General features: G+C 46.4%; 1 protein-coding gene across 3 annotated transcripts in view; it reads right to left on the bottom strand.

Annotated features, from left to right (window-relative positions):
- Window positions 1-26,626, bottom strand: part of kcnh6a (potassium voltage-gated channel, subfamily H (eag-related), member 6a) — a 165,298-nt gene extending 138,672 nt beyond the window's left edge. Inside the window, exons 1-3 of one of the 3 annotated variants that reach the window (XM_052038855.1) lie at window positions 26,287-26,625; window positions 7,539-7,627; window positions 2,327-2,557 (exon numbers count right to left, since the gene is read on the bottom strand). In XM_052038855.1, the coding sequence (XP_051894815.1) occupies window positions 2,327-2,528 (202 nt within the window). In that variant the 5' untranslated portion in view covers window positions 2,529-2,557; window positions 7,539-7,627; window positions 26,287-26,625. Of the gene's footprint in view, window positions 1-2,326; window positions 2,558-7,538; window positions 7,628-26,286 lie in introns of all 3 variants that reach the window. The other 2 variants (XM_052038856.1, XM_052038854.1) reach the window with 2 other exon arrangements.
- Window positions 26,627-27,318: the final 692 nt, after the last annotated feature.

The raw sequence follows: 27,318 nt of genomic DNA, 5'->3' as shown, positions 1-27,318 counted from the left end.
GCTGGTGTGAGCAGTGCGACCACTCAGGGCTGGGACTAGACAGCACAGCGAGTGCAGGCATTGCTGGGACCGATAGCACCTATGGCGTGTGAACTGACAGCCCAGATCTTACAGTCTCTATCATCACCTGTTATGTGTGATGGAAGCTCTTATCTCAACAAAGCTGTGCAGTCAAAGTTCAAGAGACAGCAGCTTCCATCACAGGAGATGTTGGCAGAGACCAATGATCTGAGCAACACGGTGCCAAGTGCCACCCTGGCCCACTGTCACTGTGCCAACCAGGGTGAAGCCCTGACCCCCACGTCAGTGTGGAGCAGCCACAATGCTCACACCACTTGCTTCCATGCAGGTTTTGGGGGCTCTCAGGTGACTCAACACGGGAATCTCAGTTCTTCCACAGGTGGGTGGGTAGTTTGTAAGTTGGTCCGCTCCCTTGCCACTTATGAAGGGCTTCTGCATGCTCCAGATGCACGGACTCAAGGTTCTCAACCCCATCCTGAATGCTCCTTCACTTTAAGTGGCCATGGGCCAGAGGTTCCCAGGAGTTGAACTCAGAGCCAAGGAGCACAAACAGGCCTTTCAACCCACATCAGTGCTGATCACTGACCTATCTATACTAACCCCATTTACCAGCACTTGGTCTGTAGCCTTTTATGCCTGATTTAAGGGCTCGTTCAGATGTTTCTCAAATACTGAGAGAGTATCCATCTCCACCACCCACTCAGACAGCGTAGGGTACTATGTATCAAGTTCCCCCTCAGCCTTCCTCTGTTCCAAGGAAAATAAACCCAGCCTATACAGTTTGTCCTCGTAATGGAGACCACCATCCCAGAAAACGTCCTGGTGAATCTCCTCTGCACTCTCTCCAATGCAATCACATCCTAACTATAATGTGGTGACCAGAACAGCACACAATACTCCAGCTGTAACCTAACACTTTATAAAGTTGTAACACAACCTTCTAAGCAGTGTTCCCTTAGGGCCATGAGGAATAACCACTAAGGTTAGGGGTCAATTGCTTTTGAGTAAATTATCAAGTTAAAGAGGTTAGGCAACTCCCATTCTCCAATTCCCTTTAATTCTCCATCCCACCCTGACCTGTCTCTTGCCTCCTGTCCTGCTAATAACAGGGCCCAATACAAGTTTGAGGAAGAGAACCTCACCACCTGTCTGGGCACATTGCAGATTCCACACTCCCTTCCAAATCTAACAAGTTCAGCTAACTTGCTTTACTTGTTTGTATTCCCCCCCCCCCCACCCAAGAGTAGGAGTGTCTAAAACTGGAGGGCACAGGCTTAAGGTGAGAGGGGGAAAAGATTTAAAGGGGACCTGTGGGGCATGTTCTCCTCTCCACCCCCCATAGAGGGTGGTGGGTATATGGAATGAGCCGCAGAGGTGGGTACAGTTACAACAGTTAAAGGACATTTAAACAGGTTCAGGGGAAGGAAAGGTTTGGATAAACATCTTGGTTGGCATGAATTGGGCTAAAGGGCCTATATATCCCCATGACTGACTGGCCAGTTCTGTAGATCATTTATCTATAATACTGACAGGTTTTTCTTTCTCCATTCACACAGCTTGTTCCACTGGGCATTTGCTATAGCTCTACATTTCACGGCTTTTACATTCCATTGTTTTCATACCAACTGTCCCTATCAACCGCATGACTCGTCCAGAGCTGATTAACGCAGCAATCCTGGCCTACCTTGGACATATTCCCCTGGTCCTATCCATCCCTCCCAACTAACTTTTCTCAATTTCCCAGTTCTGATGAAGGGTATTTGACCTGAAACATTAACTCTGCTCCCCTTTCAATAGATGCAGACTGACCTGCTGGATGTTTCCAGTAGTTTCTGTTTTTACTTCAAAGAAACTGCAGATGCTGGGAATCTGATTTTCATCAACTTAGATACAAAAGCTTGAATGCACATACCACCAGACTAAATGACAGCTTCTATCCCGCTGTTATCTGACTCTTGAACAGACCTCGTACTCTAAAGATGAACTCTTGATTTCCCAGTCCGCATCATTGTGGCCCTTGCACTGTTTACCTGCACTACACTCTCTGTAGCTGCAACACTATATTCTGCACTGTTTTCTTTTTACTACCTCAATGTACTTGCGTATGGCATGATTTGCCTGGACGGCACACAAGATTTTCCACTCTCAGTATGTGTGACAATAATAAACCACTTTCACTGTGTATGTGAGGGCACAATTCAGAGAGACATACCAATACTGTAGCCCCAAGCCTGATGGTGAACAAGGAGCTGACCACTCAGTCACTAACACCCAGCTCATGCAAGCCCACATCCTAGGTCCTTACCATCTTTCCTGTAGTACAGCAGTTCTACTTTCACCTCTTCCGACCCGAGCAGAGCTTGTGCCAGCTGTGCCACAGCATTCTCCGGGGTGGCTGGCCCAGTCAGGAAATCACAAGTGCCAGGTTTCTGCATGATCTCCACCCTGGAGTAGCCGAACATTTCGCAAAAGCCATCGTTGCAGAAGATAATGGCGCAGTTTTTCATCCGAACATTGGTAATGAGAAACTTCCGATCTAGGAGAGAAAGAGCAAGAATTAGACAGAGCAGGAATCAAAGTAATCAACTCCTTCAGCATTCCAAGATGGGATTACTAGTCCCCCAGGACTGCCCTGCAGTTTCCAGCAACCGAACATTAATCCCTGGATTAAACTACAAACAAAATGGGAGAACATTCAAAGGGGCATTAAAGGAGATATTTTCTTTAAACTTACTTCATACACTCTCATTTAGTCAGATCAATTCTGAAACTGAAAAAGGCTCCAAATGACTGGGTCCATTAGAAGTAAAGGTTTGAAGGTATATTTGGGGACATGCCTAACCAGAGTCATGAACCCTTGTCCATACCACGGTTATTATAATCCCACACTCCAAATCTGGAATGATTGCTTCCAGGGAGCAGTCATGTGTTCTTACGTCTGTTATATAATCAGCATTAATGGAGTTTGCCCATCCTAACTGATTCTCTCCGAGATAAAGCAAACAGGTAAATCAAAGGTCCACGCAAAGTTTCCACGTTTGAATTGGTGTGTTGACTTGTCCCTGATCAGGTATTATTCTGAAACCATGGATAACCAGGAGATCCACTCCTTACTAAAGTCCTGGACTGTGGTGTTCAAATCAGGTGACCTGACCTATACAAGAAAGCGAGATGCAACCTCCGTAAAGCTCTCAGGGATGCCAAGAGATAATGAGTCCAAAATAGAGTCCCAGACCAGCCGCCAGTTGTGGCAGGGCTTACGTGCTATAATGGGCTACAAAATGAAGTCAGGCTGCATCGCTGACAACAGTGCATCCCTTCCCAATGAGCTTAACGCATTCTCTGCGCATTTTGAACAGAAGGGGAATGGAATATTGAACCCACCCCAACAGCCTCCAATGCACCTGAACCCACAGTCACCATTGTAGATGTTAGTTCAGCCTTCCCAAGAGTGAACCTGCAGAAAGCATTTGGCCCAGACGGCGTCCCTGGCTGTGTTCTTAGATCCTGTGCAGATCAGCTGACAGGGGTATTTGCAGATATTTTTACCCTCTACTTCAATCTGAGGTTCCCACCTGCTTTAAGACCACTATCATCCTGGTACCAAAGAAAATAAGGTAACATGCCTTAATGACTACTACCCGGTGGCTCTGATATCCACCATCATGAAGTGCATTGAGAGGCTGGTCATGGCACACATTAACTCCAACCTCCTAGACAACCTCACCCACTGCAAATTTGCCAACCAACGAAACAAGTTCACGGTGGACACCATCTCCCTGGCCCTACACTCATCTCTGGAGCATCTGGACAGTAAAGACACCCATGAAAGACTACTGATTGACTGCAGCTTTGTCTTCAATACCATAGTTCCAAGCAAACTCGTCTCCAAACTCCTAGACCTGGGAGTCAACACCTCCCTTTGCAACTGGATCCTCGACTTCCTGACCAACAGACCGCAGTGAGGACAGGCAGCAACACCTCTGCCACAATTATTCTCAACACTGGTGCCCCACAAGGTTGCGTCCTCAACCCCCTACTCTACTCCCTATACACTCACAACCGTGGGGCCAGATTCTGCTCCAACTCATCTACAAGTTTGCAGATGACACCACCATAAGTGGGCTGAATCTCAAATAACAATGAGTTGGAGTACAGGAAGGAGAAAGAACCTAGCAGCATGGTGTCATGACAACAACCTTTCCCTCAATGTCAGCAAAACCAAAGAGCTGGTCATTAACTTCAGGAAGGGGGTCAGTGCACACGCTCCTGTTTACATCAATGGTGCTGAGATTGAGAGGGTTGAAAGCTTCAAGTTCCCAGGAGTGAACATAATATCCTGAACTGGTCCAACCACAGATGTTACAGCCAAGAAAGCTCACCAGCACCTCCACTTGCTCTGGATGCTAAGGAAATTTGGCATGTCCCCCTTTGACACTCAATTTTTATTGATGCACCATAGAAAACATCCTATCCAGATGCATCACAGCTTGATAATGGCAACTGCTCTACCCATGACAAGAAATTGCAGAGAGTTGTGGACACAACTCACATTGTTGGAAACAGCCTTCGCTCCATGGACTGTCTACACATCCTACTGCCTCTGTAAAGCAGCCAAAATAATCAAAGACCCCACCTACACTAAACATTCTCTTCTCCCCCCTCCCATCAAGCAGAAGGTACAAAAGACTGAAAGTGCATACCACCAGGCTCAAGGACAGCTTCTGTCTCACTGTAATTAGACTATTGAACCGGTCCCCTAGTACGATAAGATGAACTTGACCTCACAATCTACTTCGTTATGACCTTGCACCCTATTGTCTGCCTGCATTGGACTTTCTGTAACTAACACTTTACTCTACTTTGTTGTTTTCCCTCGTGATGAAGTGATCTGCATGGATAGCATACAAAATAGTTTTTCCACTGTACCTTGGTACATGTGACAATAATAAACCAATTTACCAATTTCTGTGCACCCTATCCCACGTGTAGAAGGTCAAGAAAATCAGCCTGAGGAGATTCTCAAGGGCGAGACCACCAGAGGATTCTAGTCATCAGGAGAGGGACAGGATGGGCACTTTGCCAGGAAGGACGAGATCAAAGGAGTGACTGCGCACAAATTTTAAAAGATTTGATGCTGATGTGGAAGCAGGTTTGCTGTTCTGGGAAGTACAGAACTAATGCACAGAAGTACCACACGACTACAAAGTCCAGCAGGGAACTGGGCAGAAACATTCCTTCCATTTTTTCCAGTAATAAGTCACAACATTGAGCAGTTGAGACAAGTGATGAAACAGGAAGGTACCTGGAAGGCAGAATTTAACAGACACAAATGCAAAATCATGCAGCTTAGTCTGAAGCCCAAGCAATATACCAAGTACCACAACTTTGACAGGGGTGCACAAAAAATATTTGAAGATGGCTTTATAAGCAGAGGCCTAAGACTATGAAGTTAGGCTAACACTTACTGGCCCCAGCTGGAGAACTGTGCTCAACCTCCGGTACCAAACTCTAGGAATGATGCGAGGCCTGGAGAAGATGCAGAGGGATTCATGGGAATAGCAACAGGGATGGAGAATGTGTCCGTACTAAAATCTGGAAGTTAATTCTTCTTAAAAGGCTCACAGGGGATTTAATAGAAAGGACCTTGATTGAATAAGGTTACATTTCTGGTACCAGAAAGTTTCGATAACCAGAGGGTAGGGTTTAGGACAACAGGACCAGGGGTGACAGGAGGGAAACACCAGGCTGGAAGTGTTTCCTGTCCAGATTAGTTCAGTCAGGGTTTGCAGCCTGCATACCCAATGCCTGGATATACCACTCCGCAGCCAAGTGCTTCCAGCCCAAGTGTACCAGTGGCACAAAACCCAGTCTTGTTTGGAGGAGGACCTTGGTCCAAGGACTGATTAACAGTTATAACACTAGCACCTACCCAGCTCGGTGAAAAATTGCCCAGGTACGTCCTATTGACGAACAGCAGGACCAACCCAGACTGGCTAGTTACCTCAGTCAGTCTACACTCCTTCAGCATGGAAGCCATCATCCACCGTGCTCTCAAGTGGTACTTACCGGTAACTGCTCACTGGTGTGCAGTAACACCAGGACCACTTGGCTCCCACTCTGATCAGAGTCTTGGTCCAAGCACAGACCAAAGAGCTGAATTCCAGAGAGTGACCTCCCTTGACATAAAGGCAGCAATTGACTGACTGTGGCATCAAGGAGCCCTGGTGAAGCTGAAGTCAATGGGTATCAACAGGAAAACATTCCAATGTTTGGGGTCTTACCTCACAAAAGACAATGTTTGCCAGAGATCGAACACTGTCATGTAAAACTTGCCTTTGGAGCAGAGACTCCAGTGAAGCAGTGGCAACTGCACTACATCAGGAGAGCTTCTTTTGGAGATGATTAATGCATCTTTGGATGGAGACCATGCTAACAGTTGCTCACTTGTTTGGAACCTATAACATAGTTTTTTTTGGAGGGCTGGGGGACTAGATTTGCCACTGGCATTAATGCAACAATGTCCTAGCAAACAGAAAACTGAAATCCAGTTTCTGTGCAAGAGGTTTTATTCCTTCTGTTGGTTTGTTGACTCACCAACTGCAGTCATAGTCTGGAAGCTGCATCCTTCAGGACTGGGCAAGTGCTGGGATTACTAAGGCACACTGAGTGATAGACACTGAAGTCCCCAAGTGTACGTTCTGTGCTCTTGCTACTCAGAGTATCGGTGCCCAAGGATTTGAGTACAGGAGTAAAGCTATCAGATTGCAAAGGGCCCTGGAGAGACCACACCTGGAGGAATGTATGCAATTTTGGGCTCCATACCAAATGGAAGAACGAACAACATCGAGGGAGTGCAGAGAAAATTCACGAGACTGGTCCTGTTGGAGGAGAACTGGCGGCAGCTAGCTATAAAACTCCAGCTGAAGGTGGAGAGTGGGTTTGCCCCAAGAAGTGATTGAGTAGACTGGGCTGTACTGTTTAGAATTTTAAGGGAAGGTTTCATTGGAACAAAATTCTTACAGGGCTCGATAGCTGGATGCAGGGAGGATGTTTCCCTGCTGAGGATTCTAGACCTGGGGGTCAGGATCTCAGAATAACAGGCCGTTTAGGACTAAGATGCAGAAAAATGTCTTCATTCAGTGTGGCGAATCCTTGGAGTACTCAAACCCAGGGGGATGTGCAGGCTCAGTGTTCAGTTTCATTCAGAAGGGAGATGGATAGATTTCTGGATATTAAAGGAAGGGATATGGAAACAATGCAGGAAAATGGAGCAGAGGCAGATGATCAGTAATGAGCTTGATGAATGACAAACCAAGTTCGAGGTGGTTGGCCAACTCCTGCTCCTTAGGATATCAACCATTTGGTACATGGAGCACAATGAAGGCATTGGGCCAACGCTGGACTTTAGATTTAGCCAATTAATGGGAGTGCTTTTTGAAAATGGTCCTTCAACATATTTAAAACTGCACCTATAAACTAGATAGTGCATCTCTGCACCAGTGGAGAACAAGCACCTTCAACTGGAGAAACAAAGGACTGCAGATGCTGGAATCTGGATGTAAAACACAATGATGCTGGAGGAACTCAGCAGGCCAGGCAGCATCTGTGGAGAAAAGCAGGTGGTCAGTGTTTCGGGTCAGGACCCTTCCTCAGGACAGCTGGAGGTTTGGAACAATTCCCACAGCAGCCACACGCTGAGTTGTGTAGCCGAGTGCTGCAAACTCTCCTCTGGATTCCTCAAAACCAGCATGTCATTATAACTTCCTTCATTAGTGAGACAGCTTGCCCCCATGTTTCTCGACATAGCTTCATATTTAATTAGTTAAATGTGTGGGATATTTAGTAAGACGGCATCAAATGTGTTCCATGGCGTTTGATGTCACCTCTATGAAGCACCATTGTATTTTCCAGCATTCACAAACTGCACTATAAACTACCAGCTGCAGACCATTCCGTCCAGTTGAGTCCCACAGCACAAAGCCTGCACCCTACATCTGAATTTCTGAGGGAATGTGTTGCTTCTTAGAAAGCTTTGAATTAGGATCATGGACTATGGGTCACTTGGCTTTCACATCCTACTACTACAAATCAATTTACTTGTAATTTTTCATTTTAATTCACTGTAGACCTTCCTTACAAAAAGATCCCTTGCAGTCTGGTGACTACTGTGGGAGTCATCTGTTTAGCCACCTATGAACATGAGCCCAAGCTTCTCCCTGCCACTTAATTCTCCATTCTACCTCCTACTCTGTTCAAACAATGCAAGCTCAAAAGAACAGCATCTCATCTTTCAGCTAAGCACTTTATGCTGAGTTGTCAGTGCAGAAATCTGTAACGATTCCATAGTTCTCTACATACACTCGTCTAGATCCTATTTTTATCTTTTGCCCTTCATTAAATATCTCCCCAAGTTCCACCCAATCACGGAAACTCTTTATCTCCCCACACCTCTATATCTGCTTACAATGTCTTGCAGCAATGTTTTCTTGTTTTGAAGAAAGGTTGTTCACCTGTCACACGGCTGCTAGTGGGACATGCCAAATATCCCCAGCATCTTCCAGCCATGCGCACTGCAGCTTCAGAACTTATGGCAACCAGGCAGCAAGTACTCCCACAGAATTAGGAATCACCACAAGCTGCTGGACGTTTAACATTAGCTTCACAGTTCATTGTCAACTCTCATTATGTTTAGTTTGAAAAAAATCAATAAAACTGGAGATGCTGGAAATTTGAAATAAAAACAATGCTGGAAAAACTCAGGTCAGGCTAAATGAAGTTCTGATGAAGGTTTGCAGACAAATCATTGACTGGTTTTCTTTCCATAGATGCTGCCTGACCTGAGTTTTTCCCCAGCACTTCTTATCTCATTTCTATTTTTATATTTCTTATGACATAGGAGCCATTCAACCCATTAATGCAATGCTGTTCTGTGCAACTATTTCCTGTCACGTGACCATCAATTCCCAACTGTCCTACCGCAAGGGTCAATTTACAGCAGCCAATTAATCCATCAACCAGCGTCTTTGGGGCACAAGAGGAAACCAAAGCATCCGGTGGAAACCCACATGGTCACAGGAAGACTGAACTCCATGCAGAGAGCACCGGAGCTCAGGATAGAACCCAGGCTTCCAGAGCTACGAGGCAACAGCTCTACCAGTTATACCATTGTGCCACCACCCACACTTTCCCAGAATTAATTGTCAAAAAATTGCTGCAGAAACTTAGGGCACTTAATGGTTGAAGTACCTTTTTAAAATAGATGACTGTTCTTGCAAAGCCACTGAATTTATACTGTTCCCTTCAAGCCGAAAAATCTCAATCCTGCAGTTAGCAAATTTGACTAAATTTAGAACAAGTTTCCTTCATTCAGTCTGCCTCATTCAATTTTAAATCCATTATTTCTCCCCCACTAGGTTTGATTATAGTTGTGTTTCTTTCATTAAAACTAGTTCAGGAAAAAGAACATGTTATGACTGTTGAGACTGATAACTGCGTGGGAGGGGGTCAGCCATTGAACCCAAGCAATCCCATTATGTTCTATTCCCACCACTCTATTCCTCAAGTACCAATCTAATTTCCTTTTTGAAATCATAGTCCTCCTTTCTCCTAGTCTCAGACAGCATAGTTCCAGGTCTTCACCACTTGTATAAAAAAAGTCCTTCACATCCCTCTCTGACCCTAAACATAAAATCCTTCTCCCCTGATCCAAACCAGTCAGTCTACACTTCTGTAGAATCTGTCCTCAACCCTTTTTTCTTCCTCCTCTCCTCTCCAAGGAGAACAACCCAACTTCTCTAACCCAAGCTTGGAGCTGAAATGCCACATCTCTAGAACCATTCTGGTAGATCTCTGCCACCCTCTCAATGACCATCCTAAGACGTGATAACCAGAGTTTTGTAAGAGTTTTGCAACTTTGCTTTTGTACTCTGTACCACATACTTTGCCAACTATTCACTCAATATATCCACTACCTTCAGACTGATACACGATCTCTTGTCACTGTTCCTGCACAAGTCTGTTATTCTTTCCCCCATTCCCCTGCTCACAGACCCTCTCCCCACATTAAATTCTACTTATCTGCCCATCCTGCTATCTATCAATGTCCTATTAAAGTTAATTAGTATCATCCTCCCAGTTTGACACATCTTTAAGTTTGAGGTCTTAACAAATTGAAATTTCACTGTATTCCATATTTATTCATTTACTGGTTCCTTGGGGATGGAGAGACCATTTCTGCCCTGGATCATGCCCTCATCTGCTGGACAACAGTGTCTGCTGTGAGTACGGAGTCCTACACAGGAATGGCAGTCTGCAGCTTCTGCTCTACTTGAGAGTGGATGCAGCCATGTCTGTGCTTGGTTTGCTCTTCCCTTGGGCTCTTTACTCTGGCCCTTGTGGACTTTGTTTTTCCACTGACTGATCCTGAGCAGCTGCTTCCCTTTGTCCACATGGAGGTGCAGCACCTTTGTACAGCCGTCTCTGAAGCGCAGGTGTGGGTGACCAGTTGAGGCTGGTTCCCTGTAGTGAACACCCTTGGGACTTCTCCCAATTGTTCATCAAGTGAATGGGCCCCAAGCCAAACATGTCATGGGCCAGAGAAATTACACAAGCCAGGGGCTCTCGCAACAGAGGGCAGCAGAATTCATGACAGCCCACCCATGGTCAGAATGCATTGGAGGCAGCACATATGAAAGCTGGATTGTGCCCTCTTGATCGGAGTCCATACAGCAGAGGGCTGATGACAGCTTTGTATGCACTGAGGGGAATGTTTAAGCAGCTTGTTATTTAACCACAACCTTTTTGCAAGCCTAGAAAGTTGTAGCAGTTTCCTGATGCACCCAGTTGATGCCAACATCCTGCAAGAGCTTGTCAGCAATGGTGGATCCTAAGTAAACTTGGATCCATTCCAGTTTACATCATTTATATATAAATCAAGCAGCAGCAGTCCAGAGCTCACTGTGGAATACTAACTACATCGTCCAGTCCAAGAAAACAATTATTTACCACAGCTCACTGCTTTGTCCTCAATTCTTGCTGACACTGACCCCCCCCCCCATTCCAAATCTGTTAACCAGCCTCACGTGATTCTTTGTTAAACACTTTAAAATCCAGTTAGACAGTATCCACTGCATTCCCTTCAATCTTCTGTTACTTCAAAACAAGTCAAACACAGTCGTCCTTTAAAAATCTGAGCTGGTGCTCCCGAACTCAAAAGGCTCTAAATGCCTGTTAATTTTTTCCCTCCATTACTGTTTCTGAAATATGATCCACAATCCTCATTAAATGACTCGTCCACAGTTACAGGAATGCTATTACACCATCTCTTGAACAAGGCCATCACATTTGCCACTTTCCAACCCTCTGGCACCTCCCCTGTAGTGAGGAGATTGGAAGACGTAGGAAAGTCTTCTACCAACTCCATTCCTGCTTGCCTCAGCAATGCGAGATGCAAACTAGACCAGGCAAATTACCTATCCCAAGCACAGCCAGCCTCTCCAGCACTTCCTGCCTAACCACTTTCACCTCTCCCATTTCCACTGCTGCTATTTTGTCAGGATCCCCTTCCTAGGTAAACATACAAAGCACTTGTTAATTATTAAAGTCTTGCCCTGCACCTTTAAGCATACACTACCTTGTCCCTATTAGGTTCTGCTCTGTGCTGTACTACCTGTGTACTAATTACATCCCAGCAGAAGATCTCTGGGCTTACTTTTATATTGCCATTTTCTCACTTTATCAGCCTCATTTCCCTTCACTTCCCTGGTTCTGGGTTTAGAGATTCACCTCATGTATCATATCCACTGTTTCATCATATTCCTGTTCTATCAAACAAGCCCTGGCTTTGATCCCCCACCCTACCCTCTGGGAATGTTGCTGCCTGCACATCTGCTTCAGAATTACCCATTATTTCTAGTGTTTACTATGAGCTTTTGGTTCCATTCACCACACTGTGCATTACAATATGTGTCAACCCCATCTTCGTATGCCCTAGTCCTTCATCTGCTCCTCTCTAATGTGGCACATCTTCCTTTCCCAGTACACCCGAGAAACAGGCCTTATGGTCCACGTCCATGCCAACCATCAAGTACCTGTGTTCTAAACCCATTTACAGCACCTGGCCTATATTCATCCATGTGTTGGCAAATCAAGCACTCATCCAGACACTTGTTAAATGTTGAGAGTGTACCAATCTCAAACATATTCCAACCACCCTCTGGGTGAAATGTTCTTCCTCAGATCCCCAGTAAATCACTAACCCCCGACTCTAAACCTATACCCTCTGGTTTTAGACACCTCTGCCTTGGGCAAATGTTCCCTACCATCTACACCCCTCAATTTTGTACACCTGTCAGGATCCCCCCCTGCCTCCCCCCGCCCATCTCCTCTACTCCAAGGAAAACAAACACTGCTAATCCAGTTTCTCCTCCTAAGTGATACAGCACAGAAACAAGCCCTCAGTTCCTCAACTCCACACTCACCATCAAGTACCTATCTTTACACAAATCCAAGCCTGATCCACCCATCTCCCCAGATTCTACCACTCATTTACACACTAGGTGCAACCTATAGCAGAGAATTAACTACTGACCAGCAAGTCTTTGGGATGTGGGAGGAAACCCAGTCACAAGGAGAACACAGCCTCAGAAGGGGTTAATGAAGTTTTTAATAACATAAATACAGAACCTTTGACATGCTTGATATGTTATCAGATTCTGTCACAGGATTCAGCACATGCTGAGTGAAGATCAGCTCATGTCTGGCACTTCCACAAGCAGCAGAGAACACACTTATAATCTGCTCAATTTTCACAGGTCAGGTTACAAAGAACTTCAGCCAGGCTTCAGTCAGCAAGACTTCACCGCTGCCATTGTGCTCAGAATGGAGATTGCCCAGGCAAGGACCCTGACCGAGTCAAAACATTTCACCTCAAATATCCAGGGTGGCTGGAATTCTCTGGGTGGGGGCTTTTGTAACCACTGAGTTTGTTGGAATGTCCAAGGTTAAGGGTGGTTCAGGTCACAAGATAATGGCAGCCTTAATTCCCTTAGATGGGCATGTCCGTGATCCAAGTTCTCACAGTCTCTGCTCAGCTTCGCTATCACTTGCGTCTTGTTCCCTTCAACAAGGAGCTGTCGTGTTTAGGTGCTGTTGCAGGGGAGGCAGCCTTGAAATGCACCCCTTCAGCTTGATCTGAATACTTACCCATTTGCTATTGCACAGACTGTCCATTGATTCATTGCCCATATGGGTGTCGGGTATGGCTCTGTACCTCATTTGCCCCATTAAGTATCCCATGGGATCCTTCTGAAGGTGACTGAGGGAGTTGTCTGTGTCCAGGGCAACATTAACTCCTCAACCAACACCATGATAAACAGACCACCTGCTCATTACTGTCCACGGAAGCCAGTTCCAAGTGAAATGGCTGCCATATTTCCAACAGTGACTACAATTCAGGTAGTCAATGGCTGTAAAGTATTTTGTGACACGCTAACTTCATGAGAGGCAATGCAAATACAAACCCAGTGTTTATCAAGAACAAAGAAACAATGCCGACAGGTGGAGCAGAATGAAGGGAGGGAGAGGGTGCAGAGGATATTTACCAGGATGTTGCCTGGATTGGAGAGCATGTCTTATGAGGATAGGTTGAGCGAGCTAGGGCTTTTCTCTTTAGAGGGGAGGATGAGAGGTGACTTGATAGGCAAGATAAGAGGCACAGATCGAGTGGACAGTCAGAGACTTTTTCCCAGGGCGACAATGGCTAACACGAGGGGACATAATTTTAAAGGTGACTGGAACAAAGGTATAAGGGGGATGTCAGGAGTAAGTTTTTTTTTCAAAAACACAATGGTGGGTGCGTGGAACGCACTGCCAGCAGAGGTCGTGGGGGCAGATACATCAGGGACAGTTAAGAGACTCTTAGACACATGAATGATAGAAAAATAGGGGGCTATGTGGGAGGGAAGGGTTAGATAGATCTTAGAGCAGGATAAAATGTCAGCACAACATTGTGGGCCAAAGGGCCTGTACTGTGCTATGGTGTTCTATATTGACATTGGGATGGGGAGGTCACAGAGGCAGGCCCTTCAGCCCATCTGACTGTTGTGCCAATGCATACCATCCCATTTACCCACACTAGGTCCCCAGAGATTTCTCCTGCATCAGTAGTGATGTATAGTCCATGACTTTCAATAGAATGAGCTGCAGATGCAGAGTACAACATGCTGTAGTGGAGTGTTAGTGCTACCAATGGTGAATCACTGAACCCACTTGGCTACTTATCCAGCAGCCAGATGTTAAGCAAGTGAGGGACACACAACTGAACCCTGGAGAATGATCCAGCAGAAAACCCCAATGTGTGCTGAGTAATGGAGTTATCAGTGGGTTTACAATTCCAGTAAAGCAAGGTCTTAAGGAATTCATTCCTTCTCAACCCCTCAGGCCAGTCTGCCCACACTGGCAACCTCAACACTTCCAAATATTTGTTAAATGCTCAGATGTTGCAGACCTTGAACTGTGGCTCAGACAGCTTCTGCATCTATACACAGGGCACATTCGCAGCTTAGTGACTCAAATCAAAACAACTATATATAGGATGCATCCTGCTGTACTATCTGAATTTTAATGTTAGTTGTGGTGGTCAGGAGGCAGAAAAGTAAAACTTACCTTAGACAGCAGTGAAACCACCAAACCTCAGCTCAACTGAATGGAGCCCTACCCAAGATCCTACAAGCAAGAACCTCACCAATCAGGATTACAGCTCACTACTGCTGTGCTGGGATTTAACCCCCTACTTCAGCCTAAAAACATTCTGTTCCTACTGTGGATATGGGGTGGCAGTGACACCCAGAGGAAAATTCCTCAATTCACTCTTAAACTTGACATAATTTTGTATATCTATCAAATTCCCCCTTATTATTCTCCGCTGAGAACTCCTCCAACATCATTGCTGCTTCCATATTATGGAAGTTGGCAACTATTCTGGGGCATGCCCACAGTAGTGAGCCAGAATGGGAAGTTCCTCCAGCAGACACCCTGTTTGCAGAAGTCTCTGACTGGCCCATTAAACACAGACCTACACAAAGGTATCAAATCCAGCCAGTTCCTCCAAGGCAAAGCTAGTGCAAGTTAAACAGGAACCTTCTCTCCCCAACAGCACTGAGAGGAGGGAGCAACGCTGGTGGCACTGCCAATCTCACAGGGTGTGCGTGGCATTGAGAACACCCAGTGCAGCCTGCTACTGCGTGTGCCAAGAAACAAGTATTAAACTAAAAACAGCAGCTGCCAACGAAACCCCTGGGAATGGTATTGTTGCCAGAATTTTGGCATCAATGTGTCCAGCATCTCGCCACTGATGTCCCACCATCAAACCACACAACCTCAGCATCAACCACCCACCACTCTGACAGTCACACTCCTCCAAGTTACTAGCATGTTTTTTGGTTCCCAACACCTAACTGAATAACACCTTTTAATGTAAAGCAAAACGTAGGGGCAGTACAGGAAGACTATCAAATGCTTTGACAGAATCACAAAAGGAGACAAAATGTGGTGAAAGGAGCATGGTGAATGAGGTGGCAGCTCAGGACTGAGTTCAGAGCACAGCCACTGACAGTGGAATTATTTAATTCAGGTTTGAGTACAGTTTTCTTAGAGGTTGGAGAGATTGTAAAGACAGTGTGGCTGGAAAAAGCCATAAAGTGATTTTAAATCAATGATTTTTTTTAAAAAGGCATTGTTTTACCAGAAGGCAATGCTGATAGGTAAAGGGGTGACGGGGAATAAGAGATGGGCAAGGTCACAGGCAGTAGAGTTTTGGATGACAGCCAGAATTCAGTTACAATAGTCACAACTCGAATAGCTCAAGAGCTTCAGCAGCAGGCAAGCTGGGTCAGGGGCGGGGTCAGTCTGGTTACCAGGTGAACGTAGGCAGGTGTATTAGTGACATTGATGAGCCTGAAGCTCAACTAGAAGTCAAACATGATGGCACGGCTGTGAATGAAGTTCCAGGGCCATCAGGGAGAGGGATCAAGTTGGTGGATAGAGATCAGAGGCAAATTCTGAGGGTACTGATCCCTTAACTGGACAGTTATCACAGAATGCCAAACACTGTCCAATACCTCACCTCCATGGCCCATCTCTCCCAAACTCTCATCCCCTCCAGCTCCAGAATTTTTACTCCCCTCCAATTCTGGCTTCTTGGACATTCCAGCTGTCTTAAGTTCAAAGCAGAATTCCTTCCCATTCTGCCTTCAAGGCCTCAACCCAAAACGTCAACCTGCACCTTTTGCCTCCTCAGATGCTGCTTGACTGGCCAAGTTCTTCCAGCATTGTTTTTGTCCTTAAAACTTGGTCAAATGGATAGAGTTTTGGTTTTCTAGGATAATATCTACATGGCTTTGTGCCATATTTTATTTGTGAATGCCCCTGTAAAGTTTATTACACTGACAAGGCTATAAATGTTTGTGTTGGCCCAAGTAGTGCATATTTGTGAACTATTCAAACTCAGGGTGATCTCTGCTCACCCTAGCCCTGTGCTCATGATGCCACATCAATGTGCTCAGGGATGAGATTCCCTTAAAGTTGCTCCAGTTCTCAAGGACAGGGCTCACTGGATCAGCATCAGGAGGTGGGGCTGACCTCTTCCTCAGCCCCAAAGGCCACAGCGCAGAACCTTCACATCTGCCCCATTTAATCCCACTTCACTTAGCACAGACAGCTCTGGAGTTTATCTCCAATCACTGACTCCAGCGGGACATGAACAGATGTGGCGAGGGAAAGAATTGCAGCATCTTCCTGTCCTTCAATGCAGAAATCAAAGACCGTACCTATTTTAGGTGTGAATTTTGCCACATCAGCTGACTTGATTATTTAGTTCAAGTGCTGTCAAGCTGCCAACTACAGGTGATCACTCCCTGCAGAGATCACAGCAACAAAATGCACTGCAGCTACTCACCCAGGTGACGCCTGTCAGCCACGTGACCGCCGCCACAGACAAGGGCAGGGGAGCACCATCACCTGCAGGTTCCCCTTCATTGTTGCTGGGTCTAAAAACCTCCCTCCCCGGCAGCAGTGGGAATACCTTCATCAGCAGGACTGAAGCAGTTCGAGGAAGTGACTCACCCCCACCTTCGAGGACAATCGATGACAACCTTGTCAGCAATGGTTGCGTCTCATGAATGAATAACAAAAGAAACAGTTCTTGAGTTAGCAAGCAGCACTTGAGTCAGGAGGTCACAAGTCCAAGGCTCACTCCAGAGACTGTGGCATGGAACCTCATTCTGCAGTGCGGGGGACACAGTGAGCAGTGCACTCTGCACATCAACTCCAATTTCTATTTCAGAACAATTATGCTACTAAGTATTAGCTGGCTCCAACATGCTTGTGTTATCAGGAGATTGCAAAAGGTGCTATAGAAATGTGATATTATATCCCTGGAGACTAATTTGATGCACAGAACAAGCCTCAGATGGGATAAGGGTTAGCAGCAAAACCACCTGAATTTGAATAGCACACTGCACAAAACCCTCTACAGCAGAGCCAAGGCCTTTCCAGGTAACCTTTTACTACCTTAATTTCATGAGCAGAGGAAAACAAAGGCAGCTTGGTAAATACAGTGAACTACTGGGGGTTACTGATGTCACCAGCTGTGCATAGCAAATGGTTTTAACCCAACTCCCTTCTTAAAGCATTGCCTCTTACCAGCAACAGCTCACATCACTCCTTTATGTGGGAGCAAGTCAGTGTGGCAGTCACCCACGTGGGGTGTGGCATGGAGGGAATCATTGTGGGATTTCACCCCATCCTCACTGAACACTCACTCAATAATTCAGGAGCAGTAGCTGTGTTCCAGTTCCTTGCTCCATCATTGACTTGCTGGCTAACCCAAATCTGCTCTGTACAAATCACTACAGAGAGTTAGTTTTAATGCAAATCTATGTGGATTATTTGTTACCTGAAGGGGAAGTGTGAGGTGATGCATTTTGGAAAGTCATAGGACTTATACTGAGAATGGTAGGGGTCTAGGGAGTGTAATGGAACAGAGGGACCTAGGAATACAAGTGCATAGTTTGTTGAAAGCAATGTCACAGGTAGACAGGGTGGTGAAGGTGGCGTTTAGCACGCTGGCCTTCATCAGTCAGGGCACCGAGTATAGGAGTTGGGACATTATGTTGCAGTTGTACAAGTCGTTGGTGAGGCCACACTTGGCAGTACTGTGTGGCCAAAACTGTACACCATTATAGGAAGGATGTGGTTAAATTGGAAAGAGTGCAGGAAAGATTTAGGAGCATGTTGCCAGGACTTGAGGGCCTGAGTGATAGGGAGAGGTTGGCCAGGCCTGGTCTTTATCCCTAGGAGAATGAGGGGTGACCTTATAGAAATGTTTAAAATTATGAGAGGTATAGATAGGGTGGACGGTAACAGTCTTTTCCCCAGGGTAGGGGAGTCCAAAACAAGGGGGCGTAGGCTTAGGGTGAGAGAGGAAAGATTTAAAAAGGACCTGAGGGGCAACTTTTCACAGAAGATGGTGAGTACAGGGAACGAGCTGCCAGAGGAAGTGGTTGAAGCAGGTACAATAGTATCATTTAAGCAGCACTTGGATATATTTATGAAGGGGTGGGGCTTGGAGAGATGGGCTGAAACCAGGAAACTGGGACTAGCAAGGTGGATGCAGACTGGTTGGGCCAAAGGGCCTGTATCCATGTTATATCGCTTTACCACTCCAAGGGATGGGCCCAGCACCTTTCCCCAGACAGAGCTGCTCAGTAGTGTTTCAGCAGGGCAGATCAGAAGAAAGTCGCACCCCTCCCACACCAGTGAACCTCTCTGCCACACCTTGAATAATTGCAACCTTACATTTAAAATGTTTTTTCCTTCAAATCAGTTATCATTTAAGCTGAATGAAGTGCTTTATCATCCCAGATAGCAATAATTAGGCCATAAATATTCCAGTGACCTCAGCCCCAGCTGATACCTTGAGAGGTTGCTGTGCAATGATGAGTAAGAGGTCACGATATGGTGGGTAAAAGTCTGATGTGCATAACACTGCAGCACAGTGCTGGTGGACACAGCTGAAGATAGGGCTCTGTCACAAATAACAGTGGGGTACTGATTGCTTACTGGGGAGGACAGACTGACAGGAGGCATGTCTGACAATAAAAAACACTAATTCAGTACTAATGGGTACTGTGTTACCATAGTATAACATGGGAGTGAAACTAGTGGGCACAGCTTTGTCATTATATATTATGGTACCAGTGGGTGCCAACACTTACTGTGGTCCCACACTGTGATACAGAACCACAACTGCAGAGCAATAGTTTGTCTTGGTACAATAACAGCTGTGTTATAAGTGAGCATAGAAGTGTATGACAATGGCGCAAAGGAGTGGTGGTTACAGGTTTGTCATTGAATTATACGGAGAAGCAGAACTAGTGAGCAAAGCTCTGTATAATCCCCTGCTGGACTCGAGGAGAATGTCATTGCCTTAGCATCAACACACCTTTGACCAAATGTGTTCCATCAGGAAACCCTAGTAACTGAAACTAAAGGGAGAAGTTCTCCACATGCTCGAATCTTGTCCAGAAGATGTATTTGATTGTTGAAAGCCAAACTTCTCAGCCCTTGAACACAACTGCTCCCCAGGCAGTGCTCCAGGTTCAACCATCACCTCCTTCAAAGGCAAGTGGGGAGAAATCACCTTATGTTCACAATGTTCAGTTCCATTTTAACTCATCAGCTAATGAAACAGACCATCTCACATGCAGCAAAATCTAAACACTCAGGCATGGGCCGGTAAATGGCAGGGGACTTCTGCACCAAAGTGTCTGTCAATGTCCATCTCCAAGAAGAGTCATTCAATAGCATTACCATCACTAAATACCTTACTCAAGGTCCAGAAAAATTAATTGCGCTAGTCTCTACCTATCACAGCCACAAGAGCAGGTCATATGCTGGGCATCCTTCAGCAAGTGACTTGCCTTCCAATACCACAAGGCCATCCTACTACCTACAAGGCACAAGTCAGATGTGCATCGGGATAACATTGACTTGCCAGAATGAATGTAACACTGAACAGCTCAACACTATCCAGGACAAAATAGTTCACTTGATCAGCAGCTGGAACACTGACACCCCCCTCCCCTGCCCCCACCAGTAACTATGACTGCAGTGTGTACCATCAGTAACTGCTGGACTACTAAACTGTATCACTTGGAAGGCCATGGAATCATCACTTACATTTTCCCTTGCCATATACCACTCTCACATTTTCACTCCCCGACCTTTCATGGGAAAACTACTGGAATTTATGTACCTGAGCTCAGAACAAACTTCACAACCTGCACTGCAGCAGTTCAAGATGGAGCCTACGGGTACCTCAGAGTTGGGAGGAAAGGTGTTTAAATCATGGCAATGCCAATAATTCCACATCCCATGGATGACAGTATTTGGCAGTGGGATTAGGTGTGACTGTACAACACTGGATTCCATCCTGTTGACATACAACATTGATGGATGCTCAGCATCTCTGATACTGACTTGTTGCTGTATAACAGGTGTGCAGGCCTGGTGGGTACAGGTCTGAAACAGTATACCACTAAGTTATAAATAACTATTAAAATAAAAACTATTTTAAATAAGAGTTTGTAACTATTATATGGTTAGGTAGAATCAATGGTTTTATGAAAGGCATTTTCTGTTTGATATGGCTGGCAAGACCCAAAATACTGTGTTCAGTTTGCTTGCAAAGAAATACTTGACTCAGATGCAGTGCAGCACAAGTCAACTGATTTACAGATTAAGATTGTCCAGAAGAGAAATTAAGGTTGGTCTATACACACAAACTCAGCATTAAGGGGAAATATAGGTGGGTACAGGTGTATCACTAAATACTGCAATGCAGAACTGGCTGCAGGCCATCAGTGGATCACACTGGGGATCCGGTACTGGTGGGTAGAAGTCTGTCACTGCAAAACACTGAAATACTGCCTGGATTGCAGACATCACAGTAACAATGAAGAGGCAGATGCGGGGAAATGACTGTCACATTGTTATAGAGAAATTACACAGCACCGGTGGGCTCCAATTTGACACTGCATAATATTGGGTAAAACTCCACTGAGTATATGCAGTGATGGATCAGAACCCATCAGTACTGTGCGAATATCTCTAACAATGAGAATATAACGTGAGAAATGTTGCACTTTCCACAGGTACTGACCTACAGGTACTGACCTACTGAATGTGTCCAGCATTGTGTTTTTATCCACTGGGTATGGGTATCAGTCTATAGTGAAGTTACAACTGATCCAGCACTACAATGTTCTAATCTCTCAGACATGATACACGAAAGTTAAAATCTAAGTTACCATTGTACTTGAGGATGAGTTAGGAGAAATTATAAATGAGAAAATGAAATGCACAGATTAAAAAATATTTTATCATCTTAAAGACACTGTACTGTAAATACTGGAGAATCAATGGTCTAGTGGGAGCAAGGAATTTAAATTAGTGAAAGTACTGGTGAAATTAATGGGACTGAAAGTCCACTTGGTTTATGCCCCCAGGTTCTAAAACAGGTTGCTACATATAGTAGATAGCAAATGGTCTTGCAAAGTTCACTAGATTCTGGAATGGCCAATACCGGTAGTTAAGAAAGGAGAAATTGAACTTCTGCTCAGTTAGCTAGACATTAGCATCAGGAAAGAGGGCACTTACAACATAATTAGACAGACTCAAATGTATGAAAGGAAAATTCTGAAATATCAAAGTCTTTTTCAATGATGCTAGATGCAAGAAGCAGTGGATGAGAATCAGGATTTCCAAGGGCATCCAATAAAAGTCCACAAAGGGATTTTAGGGTGGGGGTGGGAGAAGAGAGATACAACAAAAGGGGTAATTGGGTATAGGACAGGATTTGGGGCATCCTTGGACATAAAGCACAGCCAAAGGCCACGCTGAACTTGATATCAGAGAACAATTCCACGGGGACTTTGGTCTCCGCCACCAAGGAAAGACAGATCACTCTTCAGACAGATCAAGCAGAATGGTGCTGTACTTGCTGGAGTTTAGAAGAATGAGGTGTCAGCTGATTGGAACAAGAGAAGCCTACTGACAGGCTAGTTCAAAGACAGGTTTCTTTTCCCCCCTTCTCTTATTGGAGTCTGGAAGGGTGGGCATGGGCTCACACAAGATGATCCTTGGAACTTCACATTCCAAGGTCCATGCCTGCTCAGCTGTTGCAGTTGATCAACTTTTGGAATAAAAATATAGACGTTATGAAGATAGGCCTGTTAATTGTATCTTATCAAGTTCCTGATTAAAACACTTTCCAATTGCACAGTTGCTGATAAAGGGCCTATGCGCTATTTTGAGCTGTTCAATTGCTCCAACCATAACAATTTGAATTGCTAATCTTTGAGCTAAGAACTTTCCTTACTCCTTGCTTTAAATTATGAGTTATTCCTAGGGGCCTCACTGGCAGGTAGAAGCATGTTACTGTACAACAACTTCATCCCTAGAGGCTACACATCTTAGAGTATACCACTAAATTCACTGGTAGCTACAGGGCTGTTATATTGTAGCAGTGGAGTTCTTCACTGGTGGGTACAGGCCAGCTATTGTACAACTTAGGGGGACTGTTTGGTTAGCTATAGACCTGACACTATACAACACTGATATCTGGTAGGTACAGGTCTATCACTGAACAACACTGGGATCAAACTGGATGGCCGTTTCTGATAGTGGAAGCAATGCAAGGTAATTATTTGAATACAATTATGCATAGTTTCCTGTGTCCAACACATGAATAGACACATTTTAAGTCATGAAAATAATACCATTCAAATACCAATATTGTAAACGGAGCTCTTATTTTAAACCCCCATGACCACTTGGAAGTGCCGTGATACTACCCAAGCCTGGGAGAATCCAGACTGCATTATCCGTTTTGCACACAGCAGCCAGTTTATATCTGGGGCTTCAGACCCACTGAGTTAGTGCAGGAAAAGGAAAAGCAGAAAAATATCAGCTTGATTCTCCGTCACAACCACCATTCAGTCTGTCGCTGATATGCTATGTGACTGGTCTCCAGTATCCTGAAGGCCAGCTCAGCTTCCACCACCTCGTATCAAATGATGTTTGGCTAGTGTCCCAGAGGGAGCCCCTGTATCCTAGGATCCATCAGTACCTCTGGGACTAATCAGCGAGGCTGCAGCTGGTGACTGTAGTAGAACCCTTCAGCACAATGCTGCTCCCTTTATACCATGTTCCTGGGCATCAACATCTGAGGATCTATCCTGAGCCCAACACAGATGCAATCACAAAGGCAGTACACCAGTGGCTCTACATCACTGGGAGTTTGAGATTTGGTACGTCACCAAAGACTTTCAAATTTCTATAGATGTACGGTGGAGAGCATTCTGACTGGTTGCATTACAGCCTGGTAATGGAGGCTCCAATGCACAGGATCGCAAAAGGCTGCAGAGGGTTGTAGACTCAGCCAGCTCCGTCACGGGCACAACCCTCCCCACCGTCAAGGACATCAAGAGGCAGTGCCTCAAGAAGGCAGCATCCATCACCAAGGACTCATCATCTGGGACATGCCCTCTTCTCATTACTACCATCAAGGTGGTGGTACAGGAACCTGAAGACCCACACTCAACGATTCAGGAACAGCTTCTTCCCCTCTGCCATCAGATTTCTGAACGATCCATGAACACTACCTCATTATTCCTTTTTCTCGTGCACTATTTATTTATCTTTGCAATAATTTATAGTAATTTTATGTCTTTGCACTTGTACTGCTGCCGCAAAACGACAAATTTCACGTCATAAGTCAGTGATAATAAATCTGATTCTAACCATCTGAAATGTGGAAATACCCACAGCCCTTTACTCCAGGACCCAGAGCTCCAGTGACAACTTCTACAGTGCAGGCATTTGCCGAAGCTCAGTGACAACACAGTCCCATGTCAGGAGGGTGTGGGTACAAACCCCACTTCAGAGATTTGACTTCACTTTTTTAAAAAATCTCACTCACAGGCTGTGGATGTCATTGGAAGGTAATATATTGGCACAGAGAATAAATGGGACATTTTCAGATCTTAATCTATAATAAGTGGTATGCTATAAAGATCTCTGCTAGACCCTCAAGTATATGCATTCAATACGATGATTCAAAAGGACCGTGTATTGTGGCCAAATTTGCTGATGATATAAAGATGGGTGGGCTAACAAGTTGAGAGTTCAGAAAGAGACCACAAAGCTCTATGGATGGACACATTAAGTGAGTGGGCAAGAAGCTGGCACAGACAGCTATAATGTTTGAAAATGAGAAGTGACCCAGTTTTGAAGGAAGAGTTAAAAGCACATTATTTAAATGGAGTGAGGCTACAAAGTGTCACAATACAAAGGGGATCATCGTGCATGAAATAAAAAAGGTTAGCAAGCAAACGTTGGGAAGGCTCTTGGAACGTTGGCCTTTATTGTAAGGGGTATGAAATACAAAAGTGGGTAAGTTTTGATTCAACTTTAGAGAGTGCTGGTGAGGCTGCATCTGGAGCAGTTTTGGTTTCCATATTTGAGATATTCTTGCATTGGAGGCAGTGCAGAGAAGGTTCACCAGGTTGATTCTAGGATGAAGGGATTGATGTGCAAGAGTTGAGTTTATCGGAGCATGGAAAGAAGGGGGTAATCTGACTGAAACACAAGGTAATGGGGGATGGTCCATGGATGTTCCCCTAGTGGGGGTAAGCATTTTGTTTTACCTACATTCCCATCAACCACCCCCCCCCCCCCCCCGATTCTACCACTCAGCCATACACTAGAGATGATTTACAGCAACCAGTTAACCCACCAACCGTCACAACTTTAGGACATGGAAGGAAACCATAGATCCCCGAGGAAACCCACACAGTCACGGGGAGAATGTGTAAACTCCACACAGACGACGCTGAAGGTCAGGACTGAACCCAGCAGCAACTCTGCTCACAGCATCACTGTGCAGCCCATTTGTTATTCAGTGCCACCACTGCAGAAACCAGCTGGTTTGTAATTCCACATTTTGTCACCTGAATTTAAATTGTCACCTGCTATTGTTCTTTTACTCATCATCTGGGTATCACTGCCCCCCAATTTTGGACCCACCACTGCAGTGTTTAACTTGAGATATTAAACCAAGGCCTCAAATTGACATGACAAATACCATGCACTATTTCAAAGCACAGGGAACTCTTCCCACACATCCTCAGCCAAATAGTTCTCTCTCAATCAACAACACTAAAACTAATTATCTGTCCATTAACACAGTGGTTGTGAAATGTTACCATGTTCACTGACTGCATTTCTTGCATTATTAAGTGTTCGCTGTCTATCCTGTACTTCCTGATGCTCCGGGTGAGAGGGGTGCTCTACAGAGACTCGTTCATAAAACCCAAACAGGTACCAACACCCCGAACACTGAACCCCACCTGTGACTGTGGAGACAGACTCCTCGTATCCACTGTGATACGGTATCAGTCGGTTGTTGACAAAATGCACCGAGTTTCGGAGGCCGTGTGTGTGGGTGCGGATTCAATGCCCGCCTTCCCACCCAACCAAGTGTACCTTCACTGCGGTGTGAGGGAGGAAGAGTAGGGAGGGTTCGATTCCCCGCCGCGACACTGAGCGGAACAATAGAGAGTGTGGGGCAGCTCCCGCCGCGGCTCCGCGCACTGTAGCCGCTCTCGCCGGCGCTGGGACCGGCGGGATACACCCCACCCTCCACACCTCCCCCCCCCCCCCGACACACACTCTCCATTCCCGGACCACTGACCAACAGTAACCCCCCCCCCCTCCACCCCCACACCACAGTACCGGGCGATTTGTTGCACCGCTCTGTCCACCCCCTCTCCCGGAGCTGAACCCCCCCCCCCACCCAATCCCCGAACCTACCCCTCGGCAGGAACCCCCTACCCCTGGAGATCACCATCCCCCTCTCCCACCCTCAGGCTGAACAACTCGCCACCCCCGGGTGGACCGTCGCCCTCTCCCAACCCCCCAGGTGGATCCTCTCCCCTCTCCCCCCCCCCACCCCACCCCCGGGAGGAATCACCCACTCCCCGGGCGGACCCTCCCCTCTTCCCCCACCCCCCGGGCGGACCCTCCCCTCTTCCCCCACCCCCCGGGAGGAATCACCCACTCCCCGGGCGGACCCTCCCCTCTTCTCCCACCCCCCGGGAGGAATCACCCACCCCCCGGGCGGACCCTCCCCTCTCCACTCACTCTGGACCTCGAACTTGCGGATGATGGTGTCCAGGTAGGTGTTCTGAGGCGCGACGTGGCCCCGGCGGACCGGCATGGTGTCGGCGAGCCGGCCTCTGCTGCCGCCGCCGCCGCTTCAGCCCAGGAAGCCGGCCTCCTCCCGCAGCTCCATCGCCGCCGCCCACGGCACACACACTCCCTCCCTCCCTCCGGCTCCGTCAGCACGGCACCCGGCTCCCGGGAAAACCCAGCACCATCCGCCGCCGCCCGGTGCCGGGAGCTGGTCCGCACGCACTGGCCGCTCCGCAGACGGTGCCGGAGATGCTGCGGCTCCCACTCCCCGCCCGCACCGCAGCAGGACTGGGCTGCGCTCCCACATCGGCTGCCTGGATCCGCCTCTCTCCCCCCCCCCGCCCGCCTGCTGTCGCGGGTGCGATTGATCGGCCGGGGAGGAAGTTCCGTGACGAATGCAAATAGATTACTTGTGAAACTCGTGCTGAATTCCGAGTCCATGATCTCCACAGAATGCTGGATGAGGGTCAGATGGAGGTCGCACCAACTCCTTGGATGAGCTTAAAGGGGGGCAGCCCACCCGGAGAGCAGTGTGTCATCCCCTGTGCAAGTTTGCAGACATATGGCGAGGTGTAGGGATGGTTTTTAAATGGACATTACCCTGTGTCCACAGCGTGAAATCCCCGCTCACACCCTCAAGAAGACAATCCTTCACCCAGGACTGTTGATGAAAACAGCTCCACTTTAATTTTTTCCAAACGAGGGGGAGCTTGGAACGTGTCTAAATTTACACATGTTTAAAAATAAATTGCTCCACTGCACATTGTGCGCTTGAGGTAGGGATACTGAGGATTGGAATGTTTCCCGGCTCATCTGTAGTGACAGCATCAAACGCGAGCTACAACAGGCCGGTTGCGGTGTAAAATCCCCCAACAATGCCGAGTCAAACAGCGAGGACAGGTACAGAAAGGTTCACGTAGTGCTCAGTTCCCTTGGCACCGCCACATCAAACACTCAGAGCATCAAAAAGGATTAAAAATC

The sequence above is a fragment of the Pristis pectinata genome, chromosome 25 (assembly GCF_009764475.1).
Source record: "Pristis pectinata isolate sPriPec2 chromosome 25, sPriPec2.1.pri, whole genome shotgun sequence".
In the NCBI taxonomy this organism is placed as follows: Eukaryota; Metazoa; Chordata; class Chondrichthyes; order Rhinopristiformes; family Pristidae; genus Pristis; species Pristis pectinata.
This window is presented reverse-complemented; position numbering and strand designations above follow the sequence as displayed.